General features: G+C 43.4%; 1 protein-coding gene across 3 annotated transcripts in view; it reads left to right on the top strand.

Annotated features, from left to right (window-relative positions):
- The window catches only part of MBOAT2 (membrane bound O-acyltransferase domain containing 2), a 195476-nt gene that overhangs the window by 93249 nt on the left and 75153 nt on the right, over nt 1-27074 (top strand). Inside the window, exons 1-2 of one of the 3 annotated variants that reach the window (XM_045010160.1) lie at nt 997-1016; nt 25963-26058. In XM_045010160.1, coding sequence (XP_044866095.1) covers nt 25997-26058 — 62 coding nt within the window. In that variant the 5' untranslated portion in view covers nt 997-1016; nt 25963-25996. Of the gene's footprint in view, nt 1-996; nt 1017-21861; nt 21880-25962; nt 26059-27074 lie in introns of those variants that run through there. The other 2 variants (XM_045010159.1, XM_045010158.1) reach the window with 2 other exon arrangements.

A 27074-nucleotide genomic window follows, 5' to 3' on the forward strand; every position in this document is an offset into this window, starting at 1 on the left:
GTGGGGTGCCCTCATGGTTCATATTAAGTCCAGTGTTATTAAATATATTAATGATCTAGAAAGGGGGCTCAGTGGCAAGGCAACAAAAATTGTAGATGCAACAAAGTTGTTGGGTTAGTGAACAACTTTAGAGGGACTTAATCAAGCTAGGTAAATGAGCAAAATTATACCAGATGAAGTTCATCTTTGATAAATGCTAAGGAATGCGCATGGGAGAGAAAATTTTAACTAGTCTTACAACCTACAGGCTTCTAAATTAACTGGATTAACTGAGGAAAGGGTGCCCTGAGCATCACTGTGGACAGCACAGGGAAGACTTGTAAAAGCAAACAGGATGCTAGGATGGATAGGGCAATAAGATATTCTCCATCTTATTCTCTGTCCTTTTAAAAATAATTCCTAACATCCTTTTTTGACTTCCGCCGCACACTGCGTGGACGTCTTCAGAGAACTATCCATGATGACTCCAAGATCTTTCCTGATTAGTTGTAGCTAAATTAGCCCCCATCATATTGTATGTATAGTTGGGGTTATTTTTTCCGATGTGGATTACTTTACATTTATCCACATTAAATTTCATTTGCCATTTTGTTGCCCAATCATTTAGTTTTGTGAGATCTTTTTGAAGTTCTTCACAGTCTGCTTTGGTCTTAACTATCTTGAGCAGTTTAGTATTGTCTGCTAACTTTGCCACCTCACTGTTAACCTCTTTCTCCAGATCATTTATGAATAAGTTGAATAGGATTTGTCCTAGGGCTGACCCTTGGGGAACACCACTAGTTACCCCCCTCCATTCTGAATATTTACTATTTATTCCTACCCTTTGTTCCCTGTCTTTTAACCAGTTCTCAGCCCATGAAAGGATCTTCCCTCTTATCCCATGATAACTTAATTTATGTAAGAGCCTTTGATGAGGGACCTTGTCAAAGGCTTTCTGGAAATCTAAGTACCCTATGTCCACTGGATCCCCCTCGTCCACATGTTTGTTGACCCCTTCAAAGAACTCTACTAGATTAGTAAGTAATAGATTTTCTTTTTATCCATGTAGTGTTACAAGAGGTAATGCAAACAAAGAGTTTTAGAAGTTACATAAACATCATGTTTGATGGTTTAAACCCCTCTCTAACTATTTAGGATTAGGATGAAACCTTCATGGAGGTAGATTGGATTAATGGATTTTAACACAAGAGGGACCATTAGGTCATCTAGTCTGACTTCTTGTACAGACGCCCCACGGGTTACGCAAATCTGATTTACGCAAATCCTCACTTATGGAAAAAGTTCTGTAAGCTAGATATAGGAGGTTTTTTTTGTTTGTTTGTTTTTTGCATAATTGTCGGGTATATGTTTCCGACTTACGCAAAATTCGAGTTACACAAGGCGTTCCAGAACGGAACGCTTGCGTAAGTCGGGGAGTGACTGTATAACACAGACCACAGAGCTCTCGTATTGATCCCAGTAACTTATGTTTGGCTAAAGCATATCCTCCAAAAAAGCATTCAGTCTTGATTTGAAAAGATTAAGACATATCAAGGGAAGTGATGGATCAGTTACTTTGTTCCAGTTGTTAATTTTTTGTTTAAAAAAAGTGTCTTATTTCCAACTTAAATTTTGTCTCATTTTAAATTCTAGCCCATTGGTTCTTTTTACACCTTTGCCTGATAAATTAAATAGCCCTTCGTACCTGGTATTTTCTCCCCATAAATTATTTATACACTGTGATCAAATCACCTTTTGATCTTGATTATCCCAGATCTGCCTATTGTGAGGTTCTTTCACTTACCTCTGCGTCATTCCATGCTGGCAGTTGTCAGGGTAAATAGTTTCAGAATATCTTTTGGGATTTTAAGATTTTAGACATAAATTTACCTTGATTAGGTGTCTAAGGTTTTTTCAATATTTTCCTCAACAGAATCTTAGTAACTATTTCGAATATAACTCGTCTTTCTGAGAACCAGTGCAAACCATTTTTTATCTATATTCATTTCTCTCAAGAGCTCCTCTATCACTTCTCTAATTAGAATTTCCAGTATCATCTTTTTATGAATCTGTGACATTTTTAATCACATTTTATGTAAGTGTTTTTGCACTTCCTCTAATCTGTCTTCACTGCAATGCTATAGTTAAGGATGAGATGACACTCTCATTCTCACCTCTATTTTTCAAATGTTCCTTTAGGGCTGAAATACCTCAAGATTGTGTTCTGGGAAGCAAGAAAACAAGCCTAAGACTTAAAACTGTGCTTGTAGAGCAGTGGTCTCCAACCTTTTTATGCACAAGATCACATTTTGAATTTAAGTGCAACCCATGATCTCCCCTGCCCCTTTCCTGAGGCCCTGCCCCTTCCCCAAAGACCCGCCTCCTGCTGACTCCATCCCCCTCTCCCTCCATCGCTCGCTCTCTCCCATCTTCACTCACTTTCACAAGGCTAGGGCAGAGGGTTGGGATTCGGGAGGGGGTGTAGGCTCTGGGCTGAGGCTGAGGGGTTCGGAGTGTGGGAGGGGGCTCTGGGCTTAGCCTGGGGCAGGAGGTTGGGGTTCAGGAGAAGGTGAGGGGCAAGCTCTGGGAGGGAGTTTGGGTGCAGGAGGGGGCTCCGGGATGGGGCATAGTGTTGGGGTGTACGAGGGGGGTATGGGGTTCTGGCTCTGATAGGAGGCTCAGGGCTGGGGGTTGGGGTGTGGGCTCCCACCGGGCAGCACTTACCTCGGGCAGCTCCCGGGTGGCGGCGCAGTGGGGCTAAGGCAGGCTTCCTGCCTGTCCCGGCCCCACACAGCTCCTGGAAGCACTCAGCATGCCCCTGCAACCCTTGGGGGGGGCACATGGCTCTGCATGCTGCTCCTGCCTGCATGCACCGCCCCTGCAGCTCCCATTGGCTGCAGTTCCCTGTTCCCGGCCAATGAGATCTGCGGGGGCAGCACTTGCAGGCAGGAACAGCGTGTGGAGACCCCTGCCCCCCTCCAGGGGCTGCAGGGTGGTGCTGGCTGCTTCCTGGAGCAGCGTGGGGCTGGGGCAGGCAGGGAGCTTGCCTTAGCGCCGCTGCACTGCTGGACTTTTAGCGTCCAGAGATCACGATTGACTGGCAGAGGCTCCAGGATCAACCAGTCGATCGCAATCTATGGGTTGGTGACCACTGTTGTAGAGTATGTCTCACAATCTCTTTTGCATCGTATATCCTTTCCAGAAACAAATTTGCTTGAGAAATTATAAGTAACCCATGCAGCCTTTACTGCCGACTTACGTTTGTAGTTAAAATTGGTTTGGATTTAAAAGTTCACAATGGGCATATGTGTACTGTTCTATAAACATGGTGTGCTTTATCGCATTTACACACAATTACCTGGGGAAAATGTCTACTGTTGGATAAAATTTAAATGTTCAGGCCTCGCTGTTCTTATTTATAGATAAGACTACACCCCGCCTGATACTACACCATAACTCCTACCAATACCCCAGTTCACCTTGGAACCTATTTTCCTCCAGATAGAGAGAGCTTTCAGTTTATACTTATTGAACTATTGACTATTTGGAAGCTAGGACAGAAAGATTAGGCTCCTGAGGAGGGTTAATTCTTTTTTTAAAAGAAATGTGTAGACATAGACTCAAGACATTGAGTCTCTATTTTTTTAATATGACCTCAGTTCTTGTTCACCTTGACAAGATGCAACCCAAAGCTTATTCTGTAGTTCCTCGAACTTCATACCTCCAGAAAAAACACAACTCTCAGTTCATAGATTCCCAGGCCAGAAGGGATCATTGTGATCATCTAGTCTGACCTCCTGTGTAACACAGGCCATAGCACTTTCCCAAAATAAGTCCTTAGAGAACATCTTCTAGAAAAACATCCTATCTTGATTAAAACGTATCAGCGATGGAGATGCCACCATGACCCTTAGTATGTTTTAATTACATTTACTAAACAACTTTTTCATGTCATGCTTCTAATGCTGTTCCTTATTGCTGTCTCTCTGCCTTAACCCTGTTCCAAATGTAACACTTGCTTACTCCTCAGCCAGACAGTCTCATGTCCATTTGGGAGCAATCTTTGGTTGGAGTCTTTTAGTCTGGTTCTTCCAGAGAAGGGAACACACCCACTTACCACATAAGAAAAGGAGCACTGCCTTTAAGGCCTTAGGTTTGCCTATGAATATATAAGAATGTCACCCAAGTATCTCTTAATGCTTTTTGGGTTGGAAGTTGCTGCCTTACATCTCAGTCAGATACTGTTTTCAATAATTAGCTTTTCTTGCTACATTTGCGCTAATACTGTTAAATGGATGTTCACCACTATGCAATAGCCTACAATTAACCCACTGAGAGAATTGGCAGAGAGGAAAATCTTGGCCCTTTCTATTTGATTATATGTGGCTTTGTGCCTTGAAATAGAAAACACAAACAATCCTTTAGTTTGTCAGCATTCAATAAAAATGTATTTCAGTTATTTATTTTATTTCCATTGTATGAAATACAACTTTAGTTCAGCAGGTCAGCAAAGGAAACCACAAAGCTGTGGGTTTTGCTGTGGTAATTCTGATAGTCAAAATCCCTTCCCCAGCCACAGCTCTAGCTTAACAGTGCTTTTTGCATTCGTTTCATAATGATTTGGACAGTGATGAGTAATTGTTTTTTGTAGATATAACCTGCACTCTGTCCTCCACCTTGCAATCATTGCTTTCAGCAGAAGCACCAACAGCTTATTCTTGCTCGTGCTGCTTATGTCAATGGAGATTTTTTGCTTTCAAAGGCTTTATTGCCTCATTGTTGAAGTCATTCCAGAAAAGGAAGTTAGTGGTAGAGGTGGAGCTCATCCATATCTAGTCACAACAGTGAACTTGGCCCAAAGGACATACTGTAACATCAGAGGCGGCTCTATGTTTTTGGCCGCCCCAAGCATGGCAGTCAGGCAGCCTTCGGTGGCGGATCTGCGGGAGGTCCGCCGGTCCCGCACCTTCAGCGTACCCACCGCCGAATTACCGCCAAAACTGCGGGACCGGCGGACCTCCTGCAGAAACACTGCTGAAGGCAGCCTGACTGCTGCCCTCACAGCGACCGGCAGGCCGCTCCCTGTGGCTTGCTGCCCCAGGCAAGCGCTTGCTGCGCTGGTGCCTGGAGCCGCCTCTGTGTAACATGTCATAATTCCCTAATGGTGTCTCTTGCTTTTCTGGCATAAGTAAAAAAACTGAAGAGAATACTGCTATTTTTTGACAGTGGCACAGTTTTTAATTTATTAGTAGCTAAAGCTGGCATTGCTGCTGCTTCTATTATTATAATGCAGATTCTGATTATATGACTAATATAGCATAGCTTCCTTGTAGGTTGTGTGCGGTGCTTCTACAAATACTACAATAAACAGAGTTGAAAAGTTTAGGATTGTTACAGCTAAATTCCTGTCACGGAGAGTGGCAAAGTTTAGTGCCCTGTTATCTTCAGTCTTGGCTTTGGGTGGAGCTGTCTTCTAAACTGCCTCTTGTAACCTTGAAAGTGGTATCTTGGGTGTTTAACTTGTTCTCTCCTCTCCTGTTTGTCTTCCCCAAGTTGGATCTTGTTCATTCTCTCTTCTCCATCCACTCACCACTCTTTTTACCCTATTTGTTGTATCTTTGTCTTCAGAAGCAGAGAACAGTATAGGTGTGTTAAGTCATACAGGAAGTTGTGCATAGCCATTAGGTAGTGAATATTGATTCCACGTGCTAAATATTTCTCTTATGTCTGAAATATATAATTGATTGGAAAGGATTGGAAAACATGCTTTATAGAAAGACTCAGGAGTGCAAATCTTTTTAACAGAGAAGCTTAAGGGTTGATTTGATCACAGGAGTAAAGATAAATTTCCACCAGGCATCCACAATTAGTGGCATAGTTGGTCCTAAATCATTGCAGACTGTTTAGCTCACCACTAGGTTGGTCATGTGATTGATGAGGTTAATAAGTAGAATATAAACATTAATTTTAAAATAATTATGATTGCAAAGAGAGCATTCCACACACTGAGTAAATATGTGAATTAATTTAATGAATGGGAACTTGATGGGATGGGAGTCAACTCAGTTTCTTGATGTGGAGGAATTTAATTGATTTGATTTAGGGGAGAATAAAATGGAGGTGGGAGGAGGAGTTTGTGATAGGACAGTTATAGGAAATGGGTGGGGGAGAAGAAAGTAAAGAGACTTGGAGAGTTACAAGCAAGTTTGAAATTAAATGGCGGGGGTGGTGGGGTTGGTGTATGCATATTGACAGGATGAGGTGTGAAAAGAGAATCCATGTGGGACAATAATGAACGTGGATAACAGGAGTGGATGATAGTAGGAGAGAGGGAAAAGTAAAAGTGTGGAGGGAATGTCAGAGGAGCTTTAGTTTGTAGAATTGAAACTTATTTTCTTCATATATGGAAAGGCAACCTCTTCCATAAGGGCCTGGCTCAGCAGGAAAGTGTAAGGGAACCCAAGCTGGTGGAATAGGTGGGTTCAGTGGTACCCCAGTGTATCAGGTGGCACCCTGAGGGGACAACCCATCACAACATCTACTTAAGATTTTCTGATAGTAGGCATTATGTTTGGTGAATTGTTTCAGTTGCTGCTTCAGTGTAAAGGGACAGTGTTGTGGTTATGGGGTGTGGCTTCACTACAGAGTTGACTTGGATGTGGCATGTGGTTGTGAGAAGCCACTCTGCAAAACCTTACCCAAGTTCCTGTGACCTCACCAGCAGTGCTTAGTGGTCTGAAAAAAAAAGCGGGGTGGGGGATTATATCCCCAGACAAAGTAAAACTTTATGCACTTAATAAAGATCATTCATAATGTTTTATACATATATTACATAATCACATTCAATTTTTAGCTCATTAAGCTATTTGTACTTATTTATTATTGTTAAATGAAGCAACAGGCCTCTTACACATTATTAAAAGAAAATACATCCTGTGAGTTTGGAGGATGGGAGTGTTTGGGAGTTTGGTGAAGTTCAGTATGGTTGGGGTTTCTCTAGGAATAGGGGGTTGGGGTGTACTGAGATTCAGTAGGGTTGAGTGGGAGTTTCTCTGGAGCTCAGGATTTCTAGGATTAGAGGTGTCTCTCTGAGGATATGGGACCGAGGGGATGGTGATACTCAGTGGGACTGGGGGTCCTTCAGGCTGGAGATGAAGTGACAGTGGTGTTGGGGTACCTTTGGAGCCAAGGTGAAGTGACAGTGGGGTTGGGAGACTCTCTTGGGAATTGGGGAGTGAAGTGACAGTCAGTGAGGTTGGGAAAGTCTCTCTGGTGGTGCAGTGAGTTCCTGGGGCCCATCACTGTGGTGCTGCTTCTCTTTCCACCCCACCTCATCTCTGTTGCTCCCCGTGCCACATACAGACACTTTAAATGCTCACTGGTGCTGCATACACCCACGTTTGTTGTTATGACTCCTGGGAGCATATCCCATTGTTTGTCCTGCAATTCTTTCCCAGTGAATTGTGGAAGAACTTGTATGTCCTTGTGGATACACAGGGAAACTATGAGAAAAGTATTGGAGGACCATCAGCACTCAGTGATTTAGTCTACATTCTCACTGCAAAGTGGGCTGTTTACCAGCCTATGTGAAGGAAGCACTGGGTTTTACCCTACAGCCGCAGATGAGCCAGCTAGTTAAGGGGAGAGAGATTAGGGGCAACACCTGAGTAAAAACCCGAGTTAACTCTGCAGTGAATATATATGCTTACTAATGAATTTCTAAAGAAGTTAAATGTTGCTTTGGATCATTAAGTGCGTACTTCGGTTTAATGCGTGATGCTTGTGTGATTATGGGTGTGTCTACACTGCAAACCACCCCACCCCACAAAACAAGCTGCAGAGCTCATGTATACAGATGGGCTTGTCTACACTTACATTTTATAGCACTCTAACTTGCTGGCTCAGAGGGTTGGAAAATCATCCCCCTGAGCGCAGCAAGTCTGAACGCTCTAAAGCGCTAGTGTAAACAGGCTTCGAGCGCTGGGAGCCATGCTCCCAGCGCTGGGAGCTAATCCCCTCATGGAGGTGGATTACCAGGAGCAACTTGCACTTCAAAGCGCTGCCGTGGGAGGCTCACAGGGCTTGCAGTATAGCACTACAGCACTAAAAATAGCCATGCAGATGTTCTCGCTCAGGCTGGAGCTTGGTCTTTGAAGCTTGGGATGGGGAAAGGGTATTACAAAGCCCAAGCTCTGGACTAAGCGGGTATAGCTACATGGCTATTTTTAGTGCCGTAGCGTGACTCTGAGTTTGTAGACGTGGGCTCTGAGACTCGTTGTTGGTGGGGTTTTTGCAGTATAAACGAACCCTGTAAGCCACATGATTCTGATTGTCATATTAGTCTTGATGGGCAAATTGATAAGGGCTTGTTACATTAAATATAGGAATGAAAAATGTTTGTGTTCTTTCTTTATTTTGTTTCTCAACTATATATGGGGGAGGGGGAACGGTTGGCCCTGCCTACTTGTGCCTCCACAGACTTTTCTTATTCTTCCTCTGAAAATTAGTAGGGCTCCTACTGACCACAAACAACTGTTTTGTCAGAGGTTCACCATCGAGTTATTCTACTCTGATCCACACCAGTCCCCGTGTGGAATCTTTCAAACCTGGACTCTTAGCCAATTGATGCTTTTTCTTGTCTCAGAAAAAAAAAAGTTACGATATAGGAAGGGGGGTCCTCAAATGAAATTGTTCTGGTAGTGTCATTTAAGACCAGCTTGCAGGATGGAGTCACTTACGGTTTTCTTCTGTCTCATTGGAATCTCCTGGCTAAGAGGCTGAGACAGCTCACTTCCTATGACTAAGTGTGGCTCCATACTTGCCCAGCATAGATTGATATTCCTATGATGCAGACCACAGCTGTAACTAGGGATTTTTGCGCCCAAGGCAAGGGATTGGGGCAGCACATCCGGCTCTTCGGCAGCAATTCGGTGGCAGGTCCTTCCCTCGGAGAGGGACTGAGGGACCTGATGCCAAATTTCCGCCGAAAAGCCGGACGTGTCGCCCCTCTCCCTTGCCGACAACCAGCGGCAATTCGGCGGTGGGTCCCTCAGTCCATCTCCGAGGGAAGGACTTGCCTCCAAATTGCTGCAGAAGGAGAGACTTTCTGCACCCCTCACCTTCTGCGCCCGACGCAAGTGTCTCACTCGCCTTGCCCTCCTTACGGCACTGATGCAGACAACTCCCTAGAATAGAGAATATTTTGTCTCTGCAAATATGCAGTTTAAAGGAAAACGCAACTGTATTAACACAAGTTGTACAGATAGGTATGTATTAAAAGAATACATCTGTTAACATTCATAAATAACAGAGGAGCTAAGTGGTGCATGCGGATGTTTCAGACTTTCTGTTACTGTGAGTAGCTCTGACCTTCCATCTTGCAACTTCCATTTCGCAATATGTGGGATGTCTTTTAATCTTTTCACTTCCCTCAATGCACTTTTCTGGCCACAAACCCACTCAACCTCAGCAAGTCAAATTCCACACATTTCACAGCTGCTGCCCTCCTCCACACATGCAAAAAATGTCTCTCCTGTTGCCTGAAGTTGAATTCAAGCTGACTTCATCCTTGGCTTTTGGTAAACCTTCCCCCTCACTCCTAACATTGCAGCAGCACTCTCCCTCTGTCCCAAAAGGGCTGCTGTGTATCTATGTAGAGGGAAGGGTGTGGGTAGTACTAGAATTCAGGAGTGGAGTCAGCTGGGATTCCTATCCAAGCAGCAGGAGAGAGACTCCCAGACTGAGTCAGAAAAAGGCAACAGCTGTGATAAGTGGAATGTGTCTGGGTGTGAACGTGGGTGTGTGTCCAGAGCACAGTGAGGAGCAGGTGAAGGAAAAGTATCAGCTCGCTTTGACTTTAGTGCTACAGGATGGTACTTTCTAAAAAGAGTTTGGCTTTTTAATGTTAACCAGGGTGACCAGATGTCCCAATTTTATAGGGACAGTCCCGATTTTTGGGTCTTTTTCTTATATAGGCTCCTATTACCCCCTCACCCCGTCCCGATTTTTCGCATTTGCTGTCTGGTCACCCTAATGTTAACGCTTGATTTTGGTGGAGTTTTGCTATTAAATAATTTATTCCACTATATTTGTATAAGTTATTATGGCAAGTTGGGCCAAAATTATGTTTAAAAATTAATTTTGTTACTCTTTACTCATACACCTTTTTGATATTGTGCCCCATACCAGTTTTAGATCAGATTTGCCAAGTCAGTAGGGGTGATAGAGCTTTGATACTTCTTTTTTTAAATGCTATCTTTATGCAAGCATGGTGTCATCTTTGTAGGTAAGGTAGGTGTATATAATGTATTTTGTACTAAGTTTTTTAATTCCTGCAGAATAAGTATTTTCTGTTTTTGTTTTTCATTGACCAATATACTGAGCTCCCAAAAGGAGAGGGCTAATTTATCTGACTTGCTCTCCAGCTGTGCAGTGTTCCTCAACCCTCCGCTAGTTTGCAATGGAGAATGTAACTATTTGACTACTACAGTTTTCCGTGTGTGCCAATCAAATGTCATGTGACTAAAGAAAAGGGAGAGTAAAGCACTTGGCTGTTACGGTGCTGGTGGTGCCGCGTAAGTACGTAGACAGATACTGTAGATAGAAATATGTGTGAGTGAAATATAGTATAGGAGCACATTTTTGTGAATTACAAAATGGCAGGTTCAGGTTCTCCATTATGACACTTCACCTCCCGTTGGAACAGTTGAATCTGCCATTCAAAGGCAATCTCTGAAGTCAACAGAGACTAATGCCTCAGAAATGCTACACATTGTAAAATGAATAAGGGATTTTGTGTGTGTGTGTGTGTGTGTGTAGGGTGATTTAAGTACTGCTGAAGTACTAAAATACTGTAATTATTATTTTTTAAAAATTCTAAGATCAAATTTTATGCTAATATAGGCATGGCTGTTTGTTATCTATATTTCAAGTGATCTCAGAGATAAGGGTTATATTTACACATAGTAACATTCTAATTAATAAGCTCTTTCTGTTGCTGTTCTGAGCCTTGGAAAAAGCCTTATACAGCTCACTTCTTGTATTTGGGACATCCAATGTTGGTTTTTGGTATATTTTGCTCTAAAAAGTTGGCTCTTTTATAATTTGTCAGTTCAAACAACTTTTCTGAGAAAACCAAAGAGATCCTAGAATGTTGGGAAGTTAATCAGTAGGAATTATAATTACCATAAAATACTGTGCACATGATAGTACACCTCTGATTTCCACATGCAGGGGCGGCTCTACATATTCGGCCGCCCCAAGCAGTCATGCGCGGGAGACGCCCCGGAGCCCCGGGAGCAGCGGACTTCCCGCGGGCATGACTGCGGAGGGTCCGCTGGTCGTGCAGCTCGGTTGGACCTCCGGCAGCTGCGGACGGTTGGCTGGTCCAGCGGCTCCAGTGGAGCTTCCGCAGTCATGCCTGCGGGAGGTCCAGCTGAGCCGCAGGACCAGCGAACCGTCCGCAGTCATGCCTGCGGGAGGTCCAGCCGAGCCGCGGGACCAGCGAACCGTCCGCAGTCATGCCTGCGGGAGGTCCGGTCGTCCCGGAGCTCCGGTGGACCTCCCGCAGGCATGACTGCGGCAGGTCCACCGGCCCAGCCTGCTGCCCCTGCCAGCAAATGCCGCCCCACGCGCGTGCTTGCCGCGCTGGGGTCTGGAGCCGGCCCTGTCCACATGACTTACAAAGATGAACATAGGCGATGTGTAATGGAGGCTGGGGGAGGCTAAGCCTCCCCAAACCTCTTGCTCCTGGGGGTAGGGGCAGTGGTGGATTTGGGGCCCCCAAATCTCCCCCCGCTACGGCCTCAGGGCTAAAGGAGTTTGGGGCACAGAACTTTTCCGGGTTCGGGGCCACAGTGTGGGGCAGGAGGGAAGGAATGAAGGGGGGGAGAGGCGGAATGGGAGTGGAATACGGAGGGGTCATGGGGAAGGGGCAGGGCAGGGCTGTGGGTGGAATGGGGGCAGTGCTGCAGGGGGAGGGACAGAATGGGGTGGTGGGGCCATGGTCAGGGCTGCAGGTGGAAGAGGCAGAATGGGGGGGAGGCGCTCCAGGCTTGGAGCTCCAGCCAGGGCCGAGAGCTTTGCCACAGTCCCTGCCAAGGCTGACCAAGACTGATCTCTCAGCCCACCCCTCCACCCCAGCTCTCAGCCACCCTCCTCCACCCTGGCTGGGGCCACGATGAGGGACTGAGAGCAGAGTGCTGGGGTGGAGCCTCTACCAGAAGAGGTGGGGCCTCATTCGTAAGAGGTGGGGCAGGCGCTAGCCTCCCCAAGGGGAAGCTTCACCCGCTGCCTATGAAAATTAATATTTTCTTCAATTCAGAGACTGATCAATTGAAGCACAAAGAGGGTTGTGATTTGCCTGAGATCATAGGTTCTTTTCTTGACTCTGCTGCTGATTCACTTCACTCTCCAGAATTCTTGTTCCCTGCTTCAGTGGCTACAGTTACTGCATCTCAATATTGTATCCGTGGTAGGATTCATGGCATTTTTAAAGGTGTCTCCCAGAAGTGCAGCCAGCATTGGTTGGTGTTAGTTGACTCATGGCATGAAAACAAAAATTAGTCAAAATTATAAATATTTATTGGAATATGTATTGATTCATGCTTGAAGACTGTCATTACAGTTTAGGGTGAGTAATGACAAATTATTGGCCTCATTGATTGTCTTGAGCACATAGGGTGTTTTCTCCTTTAGGTACGGTGAAGACAAATATGTGACATAAAGTACTCAAAACATTTTTCAAATATCTTTTATTAATAATCTGAACCATGATATTTAGTTATGATAAATAGAATTAACACAGTTCATGTGTATGCATATTACTACATATTCAGTTCTACTCTTGGAGACAAGAATTTGTTTTCTAATAAACGTGCATTGGCACACGCAGTAGAAGAGGCAGCAGTATTTTGGGCACTGAAGTGGAGCATCAGGGGTACTGACATAAGCAAATTATGCTGAGGCTATTCAGCCACATTTTCTAAAAAAATCAAAGCAATTTCACATTACACTGTGGTAGAGGCTGCCTTTTGAAGTAGAATAACTCAATATACATAAAGAGAAATTAAGATTTGTGCTGTTGCCTTTATATAACAGAAGAAGGGGATCTTAACACAGATGTGAAATCCACTTTCAAGTACAAATTCTGTAGAACTATGCCCACTATTTTTCAGGCAAACTATTATACAGTTGTCCTGCCATTACACAAAATATGTAGGGGTTAGGGGTGGCTACAAGAAAAGTAAGTTAGTTAGTTGCAATGTTTATATGTTGGTAGAGCCCAGGTGCCCCAACTGGGTTTGGAGCCCCATTTTGCTAGGTGCTGTCCATAGATATAGATGTGGTCCTTGCCCTGAAGAATGTACAATCAAAGAAGGTGAGCAATACATGAAGAGTGGTGGAAGAGCAGGAATCCCACAAGTTGTTCATAATTTACATATATATTTTTATAAAGCAAAAGAACATATGTATGAAACTTGTGTATGTTTTGATTGTATCACTCTTCCCTACCATTTTTATGTCACTAGGCTTTTCTCAATGTAAGGTCTTCTGGGCAGGGACCATGTCTTTATTACTACTTATTGTATTACTACTGTGCATAGGAAGGGGCAGGGGACTGCGAGACACAGGGAAAGGAAGTGAGAGAGGGGAAAGAAGCAGAGTAAGGCCTTAGTCTAGGCTATAAAGTTAGATTGACACAAGGCAGCTTACGTCAACCTAGTTGTGCATGTGCCTTCACTTTAAATTTGGTTCCCATTGGCGGAAGTGCCCCGCTATGTTTACATACGTTTATAGTGTAGACATGGCCTAAGAGGTGGAGGGGATTCCTAGACACAACCCACTTGTTTGTCAGTAAAAAGGAACTATATTCAAATGGCTTTATGGAGAGGCTTTTCTGGAATGGAAGTGCATTGCAGCATCTCTCTTGGGATGGGGGAGCAAAAGGCCAGGTTGCCTCTACTAAAAAGGATGTGGTTTGTGTTTATTTTTCTCCCCATTATGAGGGTGGACTAAAGAAATTTATTGTCCCTTCCACCAAATCTGCTCTTGCCCCTCCCCTTTAAATGTTGGGTCCCTGAATCAATCATTGGACTCCTCCAGTGATGGTTACTCAAACACACATTATCCAAAGATGATACTATAGTAAAATTAAGCAAAAGGTCTTGACTTTTTGGTGCTAGCTGGAAGGATGGTGTATCCATTTGAATGTTGAAGTGATCCAGGAAAAACAGCATCCATTTCCCAAATGTGATGTGCAGCAGTATGTTATGTTTGAAGGGAAACTCTTTTCCAGGACAGAACAAAGCATATTCTGTTATGACTGGCAACACCTCTGCTGTGGCATACTTGAACAAAAATTTGGGTTGAAATCTGCCCCACTGAAAAAAGAAGCCACTCTTTCTGTGTTCATGGGTGGAGATGCATCTTTATCCATCAGGACAAGATTAACAGCTTACAGACTTGGGAGCTTGTCTACATGGTGGGGTAAAGCGCACTAATGTGTTACACATTAATTGGTCTATGTAGACACTTCTGATACCCATTAAAGTTTCCTTAGTGTATTTTAACTTACACCATCAGGGGCTCATTCACCTGCACATCTACCAATGTGATATATGCCATCATGTGCCAGGAATGTCCCTCTGCCATGTACATTGGCCAAACCGGACAGTCTCAATGCAAAAGAATAAATGGACACAAATCAGGCATCAAAAATTGTAACATTCAAAAACCTGTAGGAGAGCACTTCAATCTCCCTGAAGACTCAATAACAGACTTAAAAGTGGCCATTCTTCAACAAAAAAAACTTCAAAATCAGACTTCAACGAGAAACTGCAGAACTGGAATTAATTTGCAAACTTGACACTATCAAATAGGCCTGAATAAAGACTGGGGATGGCTGGGTCACTACAAAATATAATTTCCCCTCTGTTGATACTCACCCTTTCTTGTCAACTGTTGGGAATGGTCTACATCCACCCTAACTGAATTGGCCTTTTTAGCACTGACCCCCTCCGCTCCACCACTTGGTAAGGCAACTCCCATCTTTTCATGTGCTGTATATTTATACCCGCCTACTGTATTTTTCACTCTATGCATCTGATGAAGTGGGTAATAGCCCATGAAAGCTTATGCTCAAATAAATTTGTTAGTCTCTACAGTGCCACAAGGACTCCTCCTTCATACTGTTTCAAACAGCACTATCAGCAGGGTCTATATGGACTAATTAATGCACAACACTTCAGTCTGATTTAGAAATCACACTCTATTGAGCACATTTCCACACTTATAGTGCAGCCCTTAACAGGCCATAAAACAGTTGAAGTAAAATCTGTATAGGTCAATATTCTTTATTATGAGAGATAGGGTAAACTGGTGATGGATCTGTTTGCATCAAAACTTAGCAACAAGATTCATGTGTTTTTCACATGGAGGGAAAATATCAAGATGCATCCAGGGATGCTTTTCCTCTCCCAACCATGGTTGAGGATTGTGCTTATATATTTTTCCTTTTGCCTCTTCCTCAGTTTCACTTTGTCAGGTGCTCTTCAGATGGTGAGGAAAGAAGAAACACACCTATCCTCTATGGCACCATATTGACCAAGAAGCCCAAGTCTCAGAATATTGCAGCACCTCCCCTAATCCTTCTTCTGAACAGACAGGATATTTTGTCTCGGGGGTCAGTGTTTCATCCATGTTAAAACAGATAGATTTTTCACTGCCTGGTATGTGAACAGGGAAAATTAATAAAACAGGGATACTAAATAAAAAAAGGTTATATATATCTAGAACTGTGTGGGAACTGGAATTTTCATTTTGCTGGAAATTCTGTGATTTTGAATTTTTTTTATTCCAAATAAAAACAAAAGAAAAAAATTTGAAACTTTCTGCAAAATGAAGTTTTTGAAAGACCTTCATTTGGGGTCAATTGAAACATTATGTTTTGTTAATATCAAAAAACATTTTCTGATTTTGACTTTATTTTATATAACTTACATTATAAAATAAATTTCAAAACTGTCTGATCCGTGAAAGAAAAATTACAGATAACAAAGGGTGAGTGAAATTCTGGTCCCATTAAAGTCGATGGCAAAATTATTTACTTCAGTTGGGCTAGTATTTCACTGAAAATATTTGTTATTAAAAATATCAGTTCTTCATTTTTTTCTGTTTGCTAAAGGATTTTCCACGTGTCCTTTAACCCTAAAGTATGCTCTTCATTGCGTCAGTGATTCTCCAGGGTGCACAAGAGCTACCAGTGTTAATGTAATTCTGTCTGATGAGGTGTGACATATGCCTTTTTAGCAATACAAAGGAAAAGTTGAATGGAAAAATATGCATAGCTCAGGTGGCCAGAAACAATGAAAGAAAAAAATCATGTCATTTGAAAAGACTGGAGCTTTTTTGTGGAAAGGTCTGTAGATCAAAAACTCAAAGATATTTTTTCAACCAATGTAACTACTTGGCAAATGAATTATTAACAAGCAATGATATCATAGTGCAATACGTATGTTAGCAGTGAGAAAGGAAGTCTTAGTTTCTTTTCTAGTCCCTGTAAAATTAGTTGCCTTGATCATCAACTAATGTGTAGTAGAGTATTGCTGAGGATTACAGATTGTCCAAAGTTTATGCTTTTAAACATTTTGTAATAATGCAATTTTAAAACTTTGGATGGTGTATTTACTTGATAACCTGTTCAATGCTTTGGGAAATATAAACTTTGGAAAGCACTAAAACCTAATATAAGAGATTAGTACAAAAATATCAGCAAACTTATCAAAGAATTAATAAAATATATATCACACTTCTTAAATCATTTATGTCCCTGCTCATATACCTTGTATTTAAATATACTGTTGCACATGTCAATCTTATTTTTGCTTTACTGTGCTTTATGATTGGAACTTCATCCGGACTAGATTGACTAATATTTGTGGATACACTCAGTTGACAGATAACCTGGTTTTATCTTGACAAAAAGTATTGTGAAATAATCCTAGATGTGTTTGCCCAGATGTGTTCTAAATGAATATGCCTCTTAACTGTTTATTATAAAAGACTTAATTTGTAGAATTGTTGAATAAGTAGTCACATGCCAGTTTTTTCTTGAAGTTTATCTGTAAAATAAATATTGACTTTACCTTCTGGTAGCCCACATTTAGAGTGAATTACTGCTATAATTCTAAAATGGAAAACATAATTAAATTCCTAGTGGTTATAGATGAGAAAATAATTTCTAATTCCAAATAGGGTTGCCAACTTTCTAATTGCACAAAACCGAACACCCTTGCCCTGCCCCTTCTTCGAGGCCCTGCCCCATTCACTCCATCCCCCCTCCCTCCATCACTCGCTGTCCCCCACCCTCACTCACTTGCTCATTTTCACCAGGCTGGGGAGGGTTCCTTTTCAACTGGGTGTTCCGGTGCTGGGGGAGGTGCTGGGAGGGAGGGGAAAGAGTTGATCGGCATGGGCCGTAGGTGCAAGGGAGCAGGGGGGAGGGGGAGGGAAGGGAGCTTGGCTGTTGGTGGGTGCTAAGCACCAGCTAGGAGCACCCATGGAGTCGGCACTTACTAAGAAAGATAATGCTGCTTGGTACTTATACAGCACTTTTCATCTTCAAAGTGATCTATTAAGCCTCAATTAAGTGACATCACATCCTTCATTAATGAGCTAATTTTCTTTTAACCAGAAATAGGGTGACCAGATGTCCTGATTTTATAGGGACAGTCCCAATTTTGGGGGCTTTTTCTTATATAGGCACCTATTACCCCCCACCTCCTGTCCTGATTTTTCACACTTGCTATCTGGTCATCCTAACCAGACAGTTCAAGACTATCACCATGTTTCCCTCAGTGCAGTTTTAACTAGCTCACTAGAGTTTGGGCCACTTCCTCATGTACAGTGATCAGATACTATGATGCAACTTTCTGATTGTTTGTTTGAATTCTTTATGCAAGTCCATTTTAGAGCAGCTTTATTTTAACAATTTAAAAGCCAGTATCAGAAATGTTTTTCACACACTCCAACAACTAAATTAGCTCTTTAGATCTGTCCAGAAATTTACCTTCCTCAGCCCAAAGTCCCCTTGTCCACCCTTTGTCATAACTGATTACAATATTTTCCTCGCCTAAGGCAAGGAGTAATTTTGATAGGAGAGTAGAGTTTTTCAGAGCTGAACTACATGAAGTTTAATTAAACTATGACAAAATTCAACCATGAACTGCAAAGAAAAAATGTCAACCAAAGGACATTTTCCCTCCAGCCATGTGAATTTGAAAGCAGGGACTAAAAATAGCTATTCAGTGGCATGCAGGAAGTGTTGGGAGGGAGAGGGAGGAGCAGGGAAGGGGCATGCTCGGGAGAAGGGGTGGAAAGAGGCAAGGAAGAGTTGGGGCGGAGCAGGGGCGAGAGGAGGTAGGGTGGGGTGGGGCCTTGGGGGAAGGGTTGGAGTGGGAGTTGGACCGGGGGTGGAGCGGAGGCAGGAAGAGGAGAGCAGGGTGGAGGCCCGGGAGAAAGAGGTGGGGCCTGGGGTGGTGCAGGGGTTGAGCACACCCAGGGAAAATTAGAAGCCGATGCCTGTGTTTTGAACTATTTTCCTATTAATGTACAGTTTAGAATTACTGACTAATTTAGTGGGGAAAATAGGTACATACAGTAACTCCTCACTTAATGTCCTCACGGTTAACATTGTTTCATTGTTACCTCGCTGATCAATTAGAGAACATGCTCGTTTAAAGTTGCGCAGTGCTCCCTTATAACGTTGTTTGGCAGCTGCCTGCTTTGTCCACTGCTTGCAGGAAGAGCAGCCTGTTGGAGCTAGCTGGTGGGGGCCTGGAACCAGGGTAGGCCAGCAGCCCCTCTGTCAGCTCCCTGAAGTTCCCTGTGTGGCAGGCATCCAGCAGTGTATCAATTGCCAGGCAGTTCAGGTATCCCCCACACTGCCATGTGCTGCTCCTGCCCTCTGCCTTGGAGCTGCTCCCGGGACTTGCTTGCAGGAGGTTTGGGGGAAGAGGGATGCTGATGTCAGGGTGTCCCCCCACTCCTCATTATTGCCCCCCACGCCTGTACCCCATCTCCACAGAGCCGGGGGGTGCGGAATATGACAGGACTCGGGATGGAGGGAGCTTGCTGGCAGCAGTTGCTGTCTCAACTTGCTGATCTACTTGAAAAAACAGTGTATTTAGAGTGGGGTCAGCATATGTAAAGAGGCAATGTGCGTCTCTCTCTCTCTCTCTCACACACACACACACACACACATGTACCCCGTGGCACTTTGGAAAGTTGAGGGAGTGGTGCACTCCAATGGAATAGCGTGGGTTCATCATCACCTTTCAGTTTCCACGGGGAATGTTTGCAGCCATTGCCATGCGTCTATTGTCTCCTCCCTCCATTTGTTCTGCCTTGTAGAGTGTGAGGATACATTAACAACAATGTGTTAACCCTTGAGGGCTCAGACGAATACTAGTTCATCATTTCCCAAGGCATTCCCTGGGAAATATCCACCCTCTGACTCCACCAAGCTCAACCAAGCTTCACAATCATCATTGCTGTGTACAGTATTAAATTGTTTGTTAAAAACTTTGTGTAAATATAAATTTCCCTGGAACCTAACCATTTACATTAATTCTTATGGGGAAATTGGATTCGTTTAACATCATTTCGCTTATAGTAGCATTTTTCAGGAACATAACTACAACGTTAAGTGAGGAGTTACTGTACTGAGTTTTCAGGTAACAAAAGCAATATTGAGGCAAGATCAGTACTAACTTATGAGGGTAAGTTTTGTTTTAGATGATTTTTTTACAAAATTTAGACGTTATTTTGCTATACTCCTACAGTCTAATTACCAATAGGTGTCATTTAATTTTTTTAAATTTTAAAATAAATACAGATATTTGCACAAGAAATGTTACCACGCAGATTATGATGGTTAGCATGTGTCCAGTGGTTATCTGAAAATACTTTTCTTGCCTGAGCAGATTGTTCTGGTACATCAAAACTAAGAATACTGTGCTTTGTTAGCATGAAACTGGGAAATGGTAGAATGTGTAGTTATCTGCTTTAAAATAAGAATTTCATACAAGAGACCTGTATGGAGTGTAGTTGTAGCCGTTTCAGCCTCAGGATATTGGTGAGACAAGGTGGGGGAGGTAAGATAATATTTTTTTATTGGACCAACTTCTGTTGGTGAGAGAAAAAAGCTTTTGTGCTTACGCACAGCTCTGCTTCAGGTCTAGGAAAGGTACTCCAAGCATCACAGCTAACTCCAGGGTGGAACAGATTGTTTAACATAAGTACTTAGCACATATTAAAGATAGAGTGGCCCGTTAATACCTCTGCAGTCACAGGACCAAAAAAAGGGGTTAGTAAGCGATAAATCCAGCGTCTCTGTTCAGTCCATGATTTTTAGTGTCTAGCAGCATTATGAATTTAAGTTCCCAGGCTCGTCTTTTGAAAGTGTTCTGCAGGTTTCCTTTGAGGATGAGAAAGCCCTGGATGGGATGATTTAGTTGGGGTTGGTCCTGCTCTGAGTATGGGGTTGGACTAGATGACTTCCTGGGGTCTCTTCCAACCCTAATCTTCTATAATTCAGATATAGAGTGATCGCTTGTCTCTCTCACCAACAGAAGTTGGTCCAATAAAAGATATTATCTCATTCATCTTGTCTCTAATACAAGAGAGCTGTGAGATGAAACCCTGCCCCTTGTGGCTGGTGAAAGCAAGAGGGATAGGAGTGAGGAATGTTGAGACCAGCTTCGATAGAGATTAGTATCTTCTTTGAGGTCATTGTGCCAGGAAGGAATCTGTTTTAGAATCTATTTCTAGACATTGACAGTCTAGGAATTAACATTCTAACCTTCTCTTTAGAAGCTAATTTGTGGCAAAGCAGTGCCATCTGGTCTCTTATAGTTTACTTGACCCTTTTAATCAGGCTCCTGTTCTAGACATGGAGACTGCAATAATTTCACAGGTGGTTGATGAGTGACTTGGTGTTGCCAAGAGATCAAGTGTGTATTCTCATCCTCCCCAAATCTCTGAGATGACTTCTGTACCATTGACTGTGAGGTTTTGTTGAGCCATTTGTGGACCCTGACTGGCTGGAATGACATTTCACACCAGTTTCTCAGATCTTTCCTTTCTGTGTGATCTGAAAAGGTGGTGTTGGACAGTTGCTTACATACTCTCAGGGCTGAAGTGACATCAATATTTAAAATTCCATTTCTTTTGTCTCCTTCCTTGTATTTGGATGGTGTCATTTATTTGCCTTACCAGGGTTTGGTTGGCATGTTTGAGACTTGAGTGACTTCATTTGGGTGGGTAGCATCTAGAGTGTGTAATATTATGGTTATATCAATTACTGAAGGAAGGGTTACACTCAGCTTTGTTAGTGAGATTCATGACAGCTCAGGTAATGTGATGAGTAGCAGTTCTTATTTCCATCTGTCTTTGACCAGGAGGTTGAATAATCTTGGATAGTTGTGGTGACTTTGTTACATACAGACAAGGCTTCCATTGAAGAACACTTGCAAGCTTGTCTTCATGCACAGGGGGGCATGTGATGGTAGAACCTTTACCTCTTTGCTGGGGGAAAATGTTACTCTATCCTTTCCCACTTACAACAATTGGCTTATTACAAAACTTACAAGCTAACCATAAGATCGTAATATTTCCTGACAAACTTAAAGTAAGAATTTCCAAACCTTTACATATTTAAGGGTTGTACAGTAACTAAGATGTTCAAGCAGTGATTTAGAAAGTGGGAGACAAAGTTAGCTACTTTAGCTCCTTGAAATTAACAATTTTTCTTCATTAATTATGTTTTCAGGACTGACTTTAAAGAGAGAGAAGTGAAGGGACAGGTGGTAATGAACTACAGAAGAACTCTCAATTTTTTTGGTGATTTCTCTTAGAGCATCCAGGAAAGAGTAGAGGCAAAAGTCTTCCCTTATTGATGCTATTAAGTGTTACTCTGTGCCAAATAATTTTATTTTTACATATTGTAGCCTTTTATTCTATTTAATGTTAATTATACTCCAGTGGATTCTGCTCTGGTAGCTACAGTCTCAAGTTCAACAAAGTTACCTCTGTTCTAGATCTAGAGCCTATAGGAACACATGAAACCATAGGCAAATAACACATACAATTACAACAGCATTTATCTTTTAGTAGTTTTATTAAAGTTATCAACAAAGTTATAAATGTCACAACATATACAATTAATAAAGATAAGTACAATGTACCTTCAGACATATTCACGTCCTCCTAGATCAGGGGTCTCAAACATGCGGCCTGCCAAGCTCCCCACGCGGCCTCCCCCCCGGCCCCTCTGCCTACCCGCGGGATTGCCCCCTGTGGTGTTGTGAGCCTCGCGCCGCTGTCTGAAGCAGCTGGCAGCACGCCTCTTCGGGCTGGGGGGGGAGGGGGAAGGAGGCAGAGGGCTCCTGCATTACCTCCTTCCAGGCACTGCCCCCCGCAGCTCCCATTGGCCGGGAACAGGGAACCGCGGCCAATGGGAGCTTCATGGGAGGTACCTGGAGGAGCGGCAAGAGCAGCGCACGCACAGAACCCTGAGCCTCTCCCCCTCCCCCAGGGGCTGCAGGGACACGGTTCCAGCTGCTTCCTGGAACGGAGCAGCGTGGGGCCGGGACCGGGGCCAGGGCAGGCAGGCAGGGAGCCTGCCCTGGCCCCAGTGCGCACCACTGCCACCCCAGAGCCGCTCTAGGTAAGCGGTGCTGGGCTGGAGCCCGCACCCTGCACCCCAACTCCCTGCCCTGAGCCCCCTGCCACATCCCACACCCCTCCTGCACCCCAACCCCTGCCCCAAACCCCCTGCCACATCGCACACCCCTCCTGCACCCCAACCCCTGCCCCGAACCCCCTGCCACATCCCACACCCTAACCCCCGCCGCTTCACTGACACCCCCCCTCGCTGCCTCTGGCCCCACCCCTACTCCACCCCTTCCATTAGGCCCCCCCTGCCACATCCCACACCCCTCCTGCACCCCAACCCCTGCCCTGAGCCCCCTGCCACATCCTACACCCCAACCCAGTGCTCTGAGCCCCCTGCCACATCCCACACCCCTCCTGCACCCCAACTCCCTGCCCTGAGTCCCGTGCCGCATCCCACACCCCTCCTGCACTCCCTGCCCTGAGCCACCTGCCGCACCCCTCACCCTCTTGCACCCCACCCACCAACGCCCTGCCCTGAGCCCCCTGCACACCCTGCATACCACCTGTACCCCCTGGGGGCAGCATTGGGGTGGGGACTTCGGGGAAGGGGTTGGATTGGGGCAGGGAAGGAGTGGAAAGAGATGAGGCAGGAGCGGGGCCTAATGGAAGGGGTGGAGTGGGGGTGGGATCAGAGGCAGCGAGGGGTGTGTCAGTGAAGCGGCCCTCGGTTCAATGCACTAGTCCTCATGTGGTCCTCATGGTCATTTGAGTTTGAGACCCCTAGATGGTCTGTCCTAGATGGTGTTAGAGTCTGTTGGCTCTCTCATGGATTGATCATCAATACGGGAGTGGTTCCTGCTGGAGTTTCCCATAGGAAGCTCAATTTTCCTGCTCTGGGCACCTTTTTTATGCTCTCAGTCTGTCTATACCTACATTCTGCTCATGTACATGGAAGTGTCAACCCTCTCTTTCTTATTGGTCTGTGTCCCTTAGAAATGCAAGTGACACCGAATTCTATAGGCTGTGTAGGTTCTCGTTGACATACCACCTTTAACTCGCAGTTGAGGCACATGTTAGAGACAAGATTTGTTGTTGCAGCATTTTGTAATTTAAATTTAACTTTTCCAGCTACATTTTCATGATATTACCAGTTGGTACTTCTTTTCCCATAATTTTTCAGGTTATTTCTCGGTCATTAACTTACATCCTCATTTCTTGTCTCCAAGGTCTAAAATAGCTAAGCTAAAGTCTTGCAGGCCTCAGCCCACAGTTTCTTGTGTTTCAGCTTGTCTTACTTATATCTACTACATAATACCTCTAAATATAGATCAATCTTAGTCTTTTATAATCCTATAAATCAACTCTAATTAACAACCAATGAATATATATGGCATAACATATTGATTAATTATAACATCACACAATAAATGGATAAACTAAAATCATGGCTACAATATGCTCCTCTTAACTACATGACATATGTTTAAATTTTGGTATATGCAGCCAACCTTAAATACTAGATAGTGTTTAATTTTATAAAAATCTCTATATGGTTTAAATACTTCTGTCATGTTGTTAACTATTTGTTTTAAGTCAATTAATTGGTCTCTTCATACCATTTATTATCTTAGTTCAGGGGTGAGCAAACTATGGCCTGTGGGCTGCATCCAACCCATCAGACGTTTTAATCTGGCCTTCAAGCTTCTGCCGGGGAGAAGGGTCAGGGGCTTGCCTGGCTCCATGCGTGCCGTGGCTCTGCGCAGCTCCTGGAAGCAGTGGCATGTCCCCCCTCCAGCTCCTACACGTAGGGACAGCCAGGGGGCTTTGCATGCTGCCCTAGCCCCAAGCGCTGCCCCTGTGGAACCACGGCCAATGGGAGCTGCAGGGGCAGCGCTTGCGGATGGGTCAGTGTGCAGAGCTGCCTGGCCAGCGCCGCTCCTCCATGGAAGAGCTGGAAAGGGGACGGGGCAGTGTGCAGAGCCACCTGGCTGTGCCTCCTCGTAGGAGCCAGAGAGGGGGGGGATATGCCATTGCTTCCGGGAGCTGCTTGAGGTAAACGCCGTCCAGAGCCTGCACCCCTGACCTCCTCCCATGCCCCAACCCCCTGCCCCAGTCCTGATCCCCCTCCTGCCCTCCGAATCCCTCGGTCTCAGCCCGGAGCACCCTTCCTGCACACCAGACCCCTCATCACCAGACCCCTATGTCTATCCAGAACCTGTGTCACGGCCTACAGCCCTGATCTTGCAAACTGTTATGTGCATGCTTAACTTTACTACTGTGATTAGTTCTATTGTAACAAGGGGACTAATGGTAGTGAAATATATTCTTAAGTGTTTGAAGGATTAAGGTTTAAGATTGTAAGATGTTGGTGGTACTCCTGAATTTAAAATTCTGCGCCAAAAAAATAAAAATTCTGAGCACAATATTTTAAAATTCTGCAAATTTTATTTGTCAGGTAAATGTAGAGACTCCAGCATGGCATTGGGGAGCACAGGCCATGCTGCAGAGAGGTGGGAGATCACTGTGCAGCTCTCCCCCCAACCCTACTATAAAAGTTGTTCCAATGCCACTGCATACAGTGTGTCAACATTTATGTAAAATGTATTTGTTATACATCTATGGTTTCTTATATCTCAATTCTAATTTGAGACGTAAATGCACTTTTTTTAATAAATGCACTAAAGTGCTTGTTTAAAACAGAAGTTAATTGTCAGCTCTAATCCCGGCTAGAACAGCTGCAGTGGATGTACAGTGCTCAGGTTTTGAGTGTAGTAGAATCAAGGAATCTCACTGAGGAGTTTTATATGTGAGTTAACAGAATATTTGTGTATCAATTTTTGTTGTTAAACTTTAAGGGAGAGGAAAAGGATAAATGTTGTTGACTGGATTCTTTCCATTGTTATAGCACTTGCAGATTTTATAACAGCAGTTTGAATTATGGTTGCATGTATGCATATAAATGTACACACACTATGAATAAATTGCCACAATAGATGCTTTCTGTGGTATGTTTTGCACACCTTATGGAAAATGAACCAATGTTTGTCCTAGGATAGCAATTTTTTAGTGGTATTGTGGGACTATATATAGAATTTGGGTGCATTAAAACTTGAAATTGTGTAATACTTGCCAAAAAGTATGAAAAAAATAATCTACTTAACTAACTGCTCTGCCATAATAGATAAAATGTGAATGTTTTTAGTCCAAACACAAACTGCAAGTGACTTGGAACATTGGAGCAATATGTTTTCATTGATTGATAGCCTTTTTGGAGTAACTAAATAAAATATAATTGTTTTTCCTTTGCAGATATTGCTTTGTTTTTGCTTTGGGATACCTCACTATGTGCCAAATTACTAGAGTCTATATCTTTGATTATGGACAATATTCTGCTGATTTTTCTGGGTAAGAAAAAATTATATACTCCATTTCCCCCACACCCCAACGACTACATATAGTACAGCTTGTCTGATGTGATACTGTATTTACTCTGATAGTAAATTGTTGGATGATAGTAACTGAAATTTGAGTTATTCTAAGTTTCTGTCACTACCTGCAATATTTTGGGCAGCAAAAAAATCCAATAAGTGGTTTTACAGCAAATCTGTTTTTGCAAGGCACAGATTTAAAAAGCACTAATTCAACAGTATTTACATACTAATTTAACTTAAAAGTGAAAGTTTAAAAGTCAGTAGCATTGAAGACCATATTCCCTAGTGGAGCCCTGGATTGGGACTGAGGAGATGTTGGTTCTGCTCCTGATTCTGTTGGTAGCCTCTTGGGTGACCTTGAGCAAGCCACTGTCCTGCTGTGTGCCTCAGTTTCCCCCTTTGAGAATTGGAATTATGACACTGGCCTCCTTTAATTGCTTTGAGATCTACTGCTGAAAAGCACTATATAAGAGCTAGTTGATATTATTTATTATGCTGTTTTTCTTCCCAGACTTCTGGACTTGAAGTCAGAAAGAAAAGGGAGCACACAGTGTATTAATATTAAAAAATTCTGTAAGGAAATATAGAATTTATACTAAACAGTTCAAATAGTGCCATTTGCCCACCATATATAAATAACTTCCTTCAGGTATGTAAGTGCTCATCCAAAGCTCATTGAACTCAATGAAAGCCTCCCATAGAAGTCAATGGGTTTTGGATCAAGTCCATACAGTACTGGTTTGGGAATACTAGTGGAATCTGAAAAGCGACAAGCATTTTTTGGAATAATTTGAATTATTTCCAGTAAATTATTTCCAGTAGCTTCTGATTAAAATGTGAAAACTTATCAAGAGCTTCCAGTAGCATCTGAAATGTTGTATCTTACTGTGATAACTGTTGGAATTTGAAGCACATTGATTTCAAACTCAACATTTTACTGAGTTTTACCAGAGTCACAAACTTATATAGTTCAATATATGTTTTCTGGGA

The sequence above is a fragment of the Mauremys mutica genome, chromosome 3 (genome assembly GCF_020497125.1).
Source record: "Mauremys mutica isolate MM-2020 ecotype Southern chromosome 3, ASM2049712v1, whole genome shotgun sequence".
In the NCBI taxonomy this organism is placed as follows: domain Eukaryota; kingdom Metazoa; phylum Chordata; order Testudines; family Geoemydidae; genus Mauremys; species Mauremys mutica.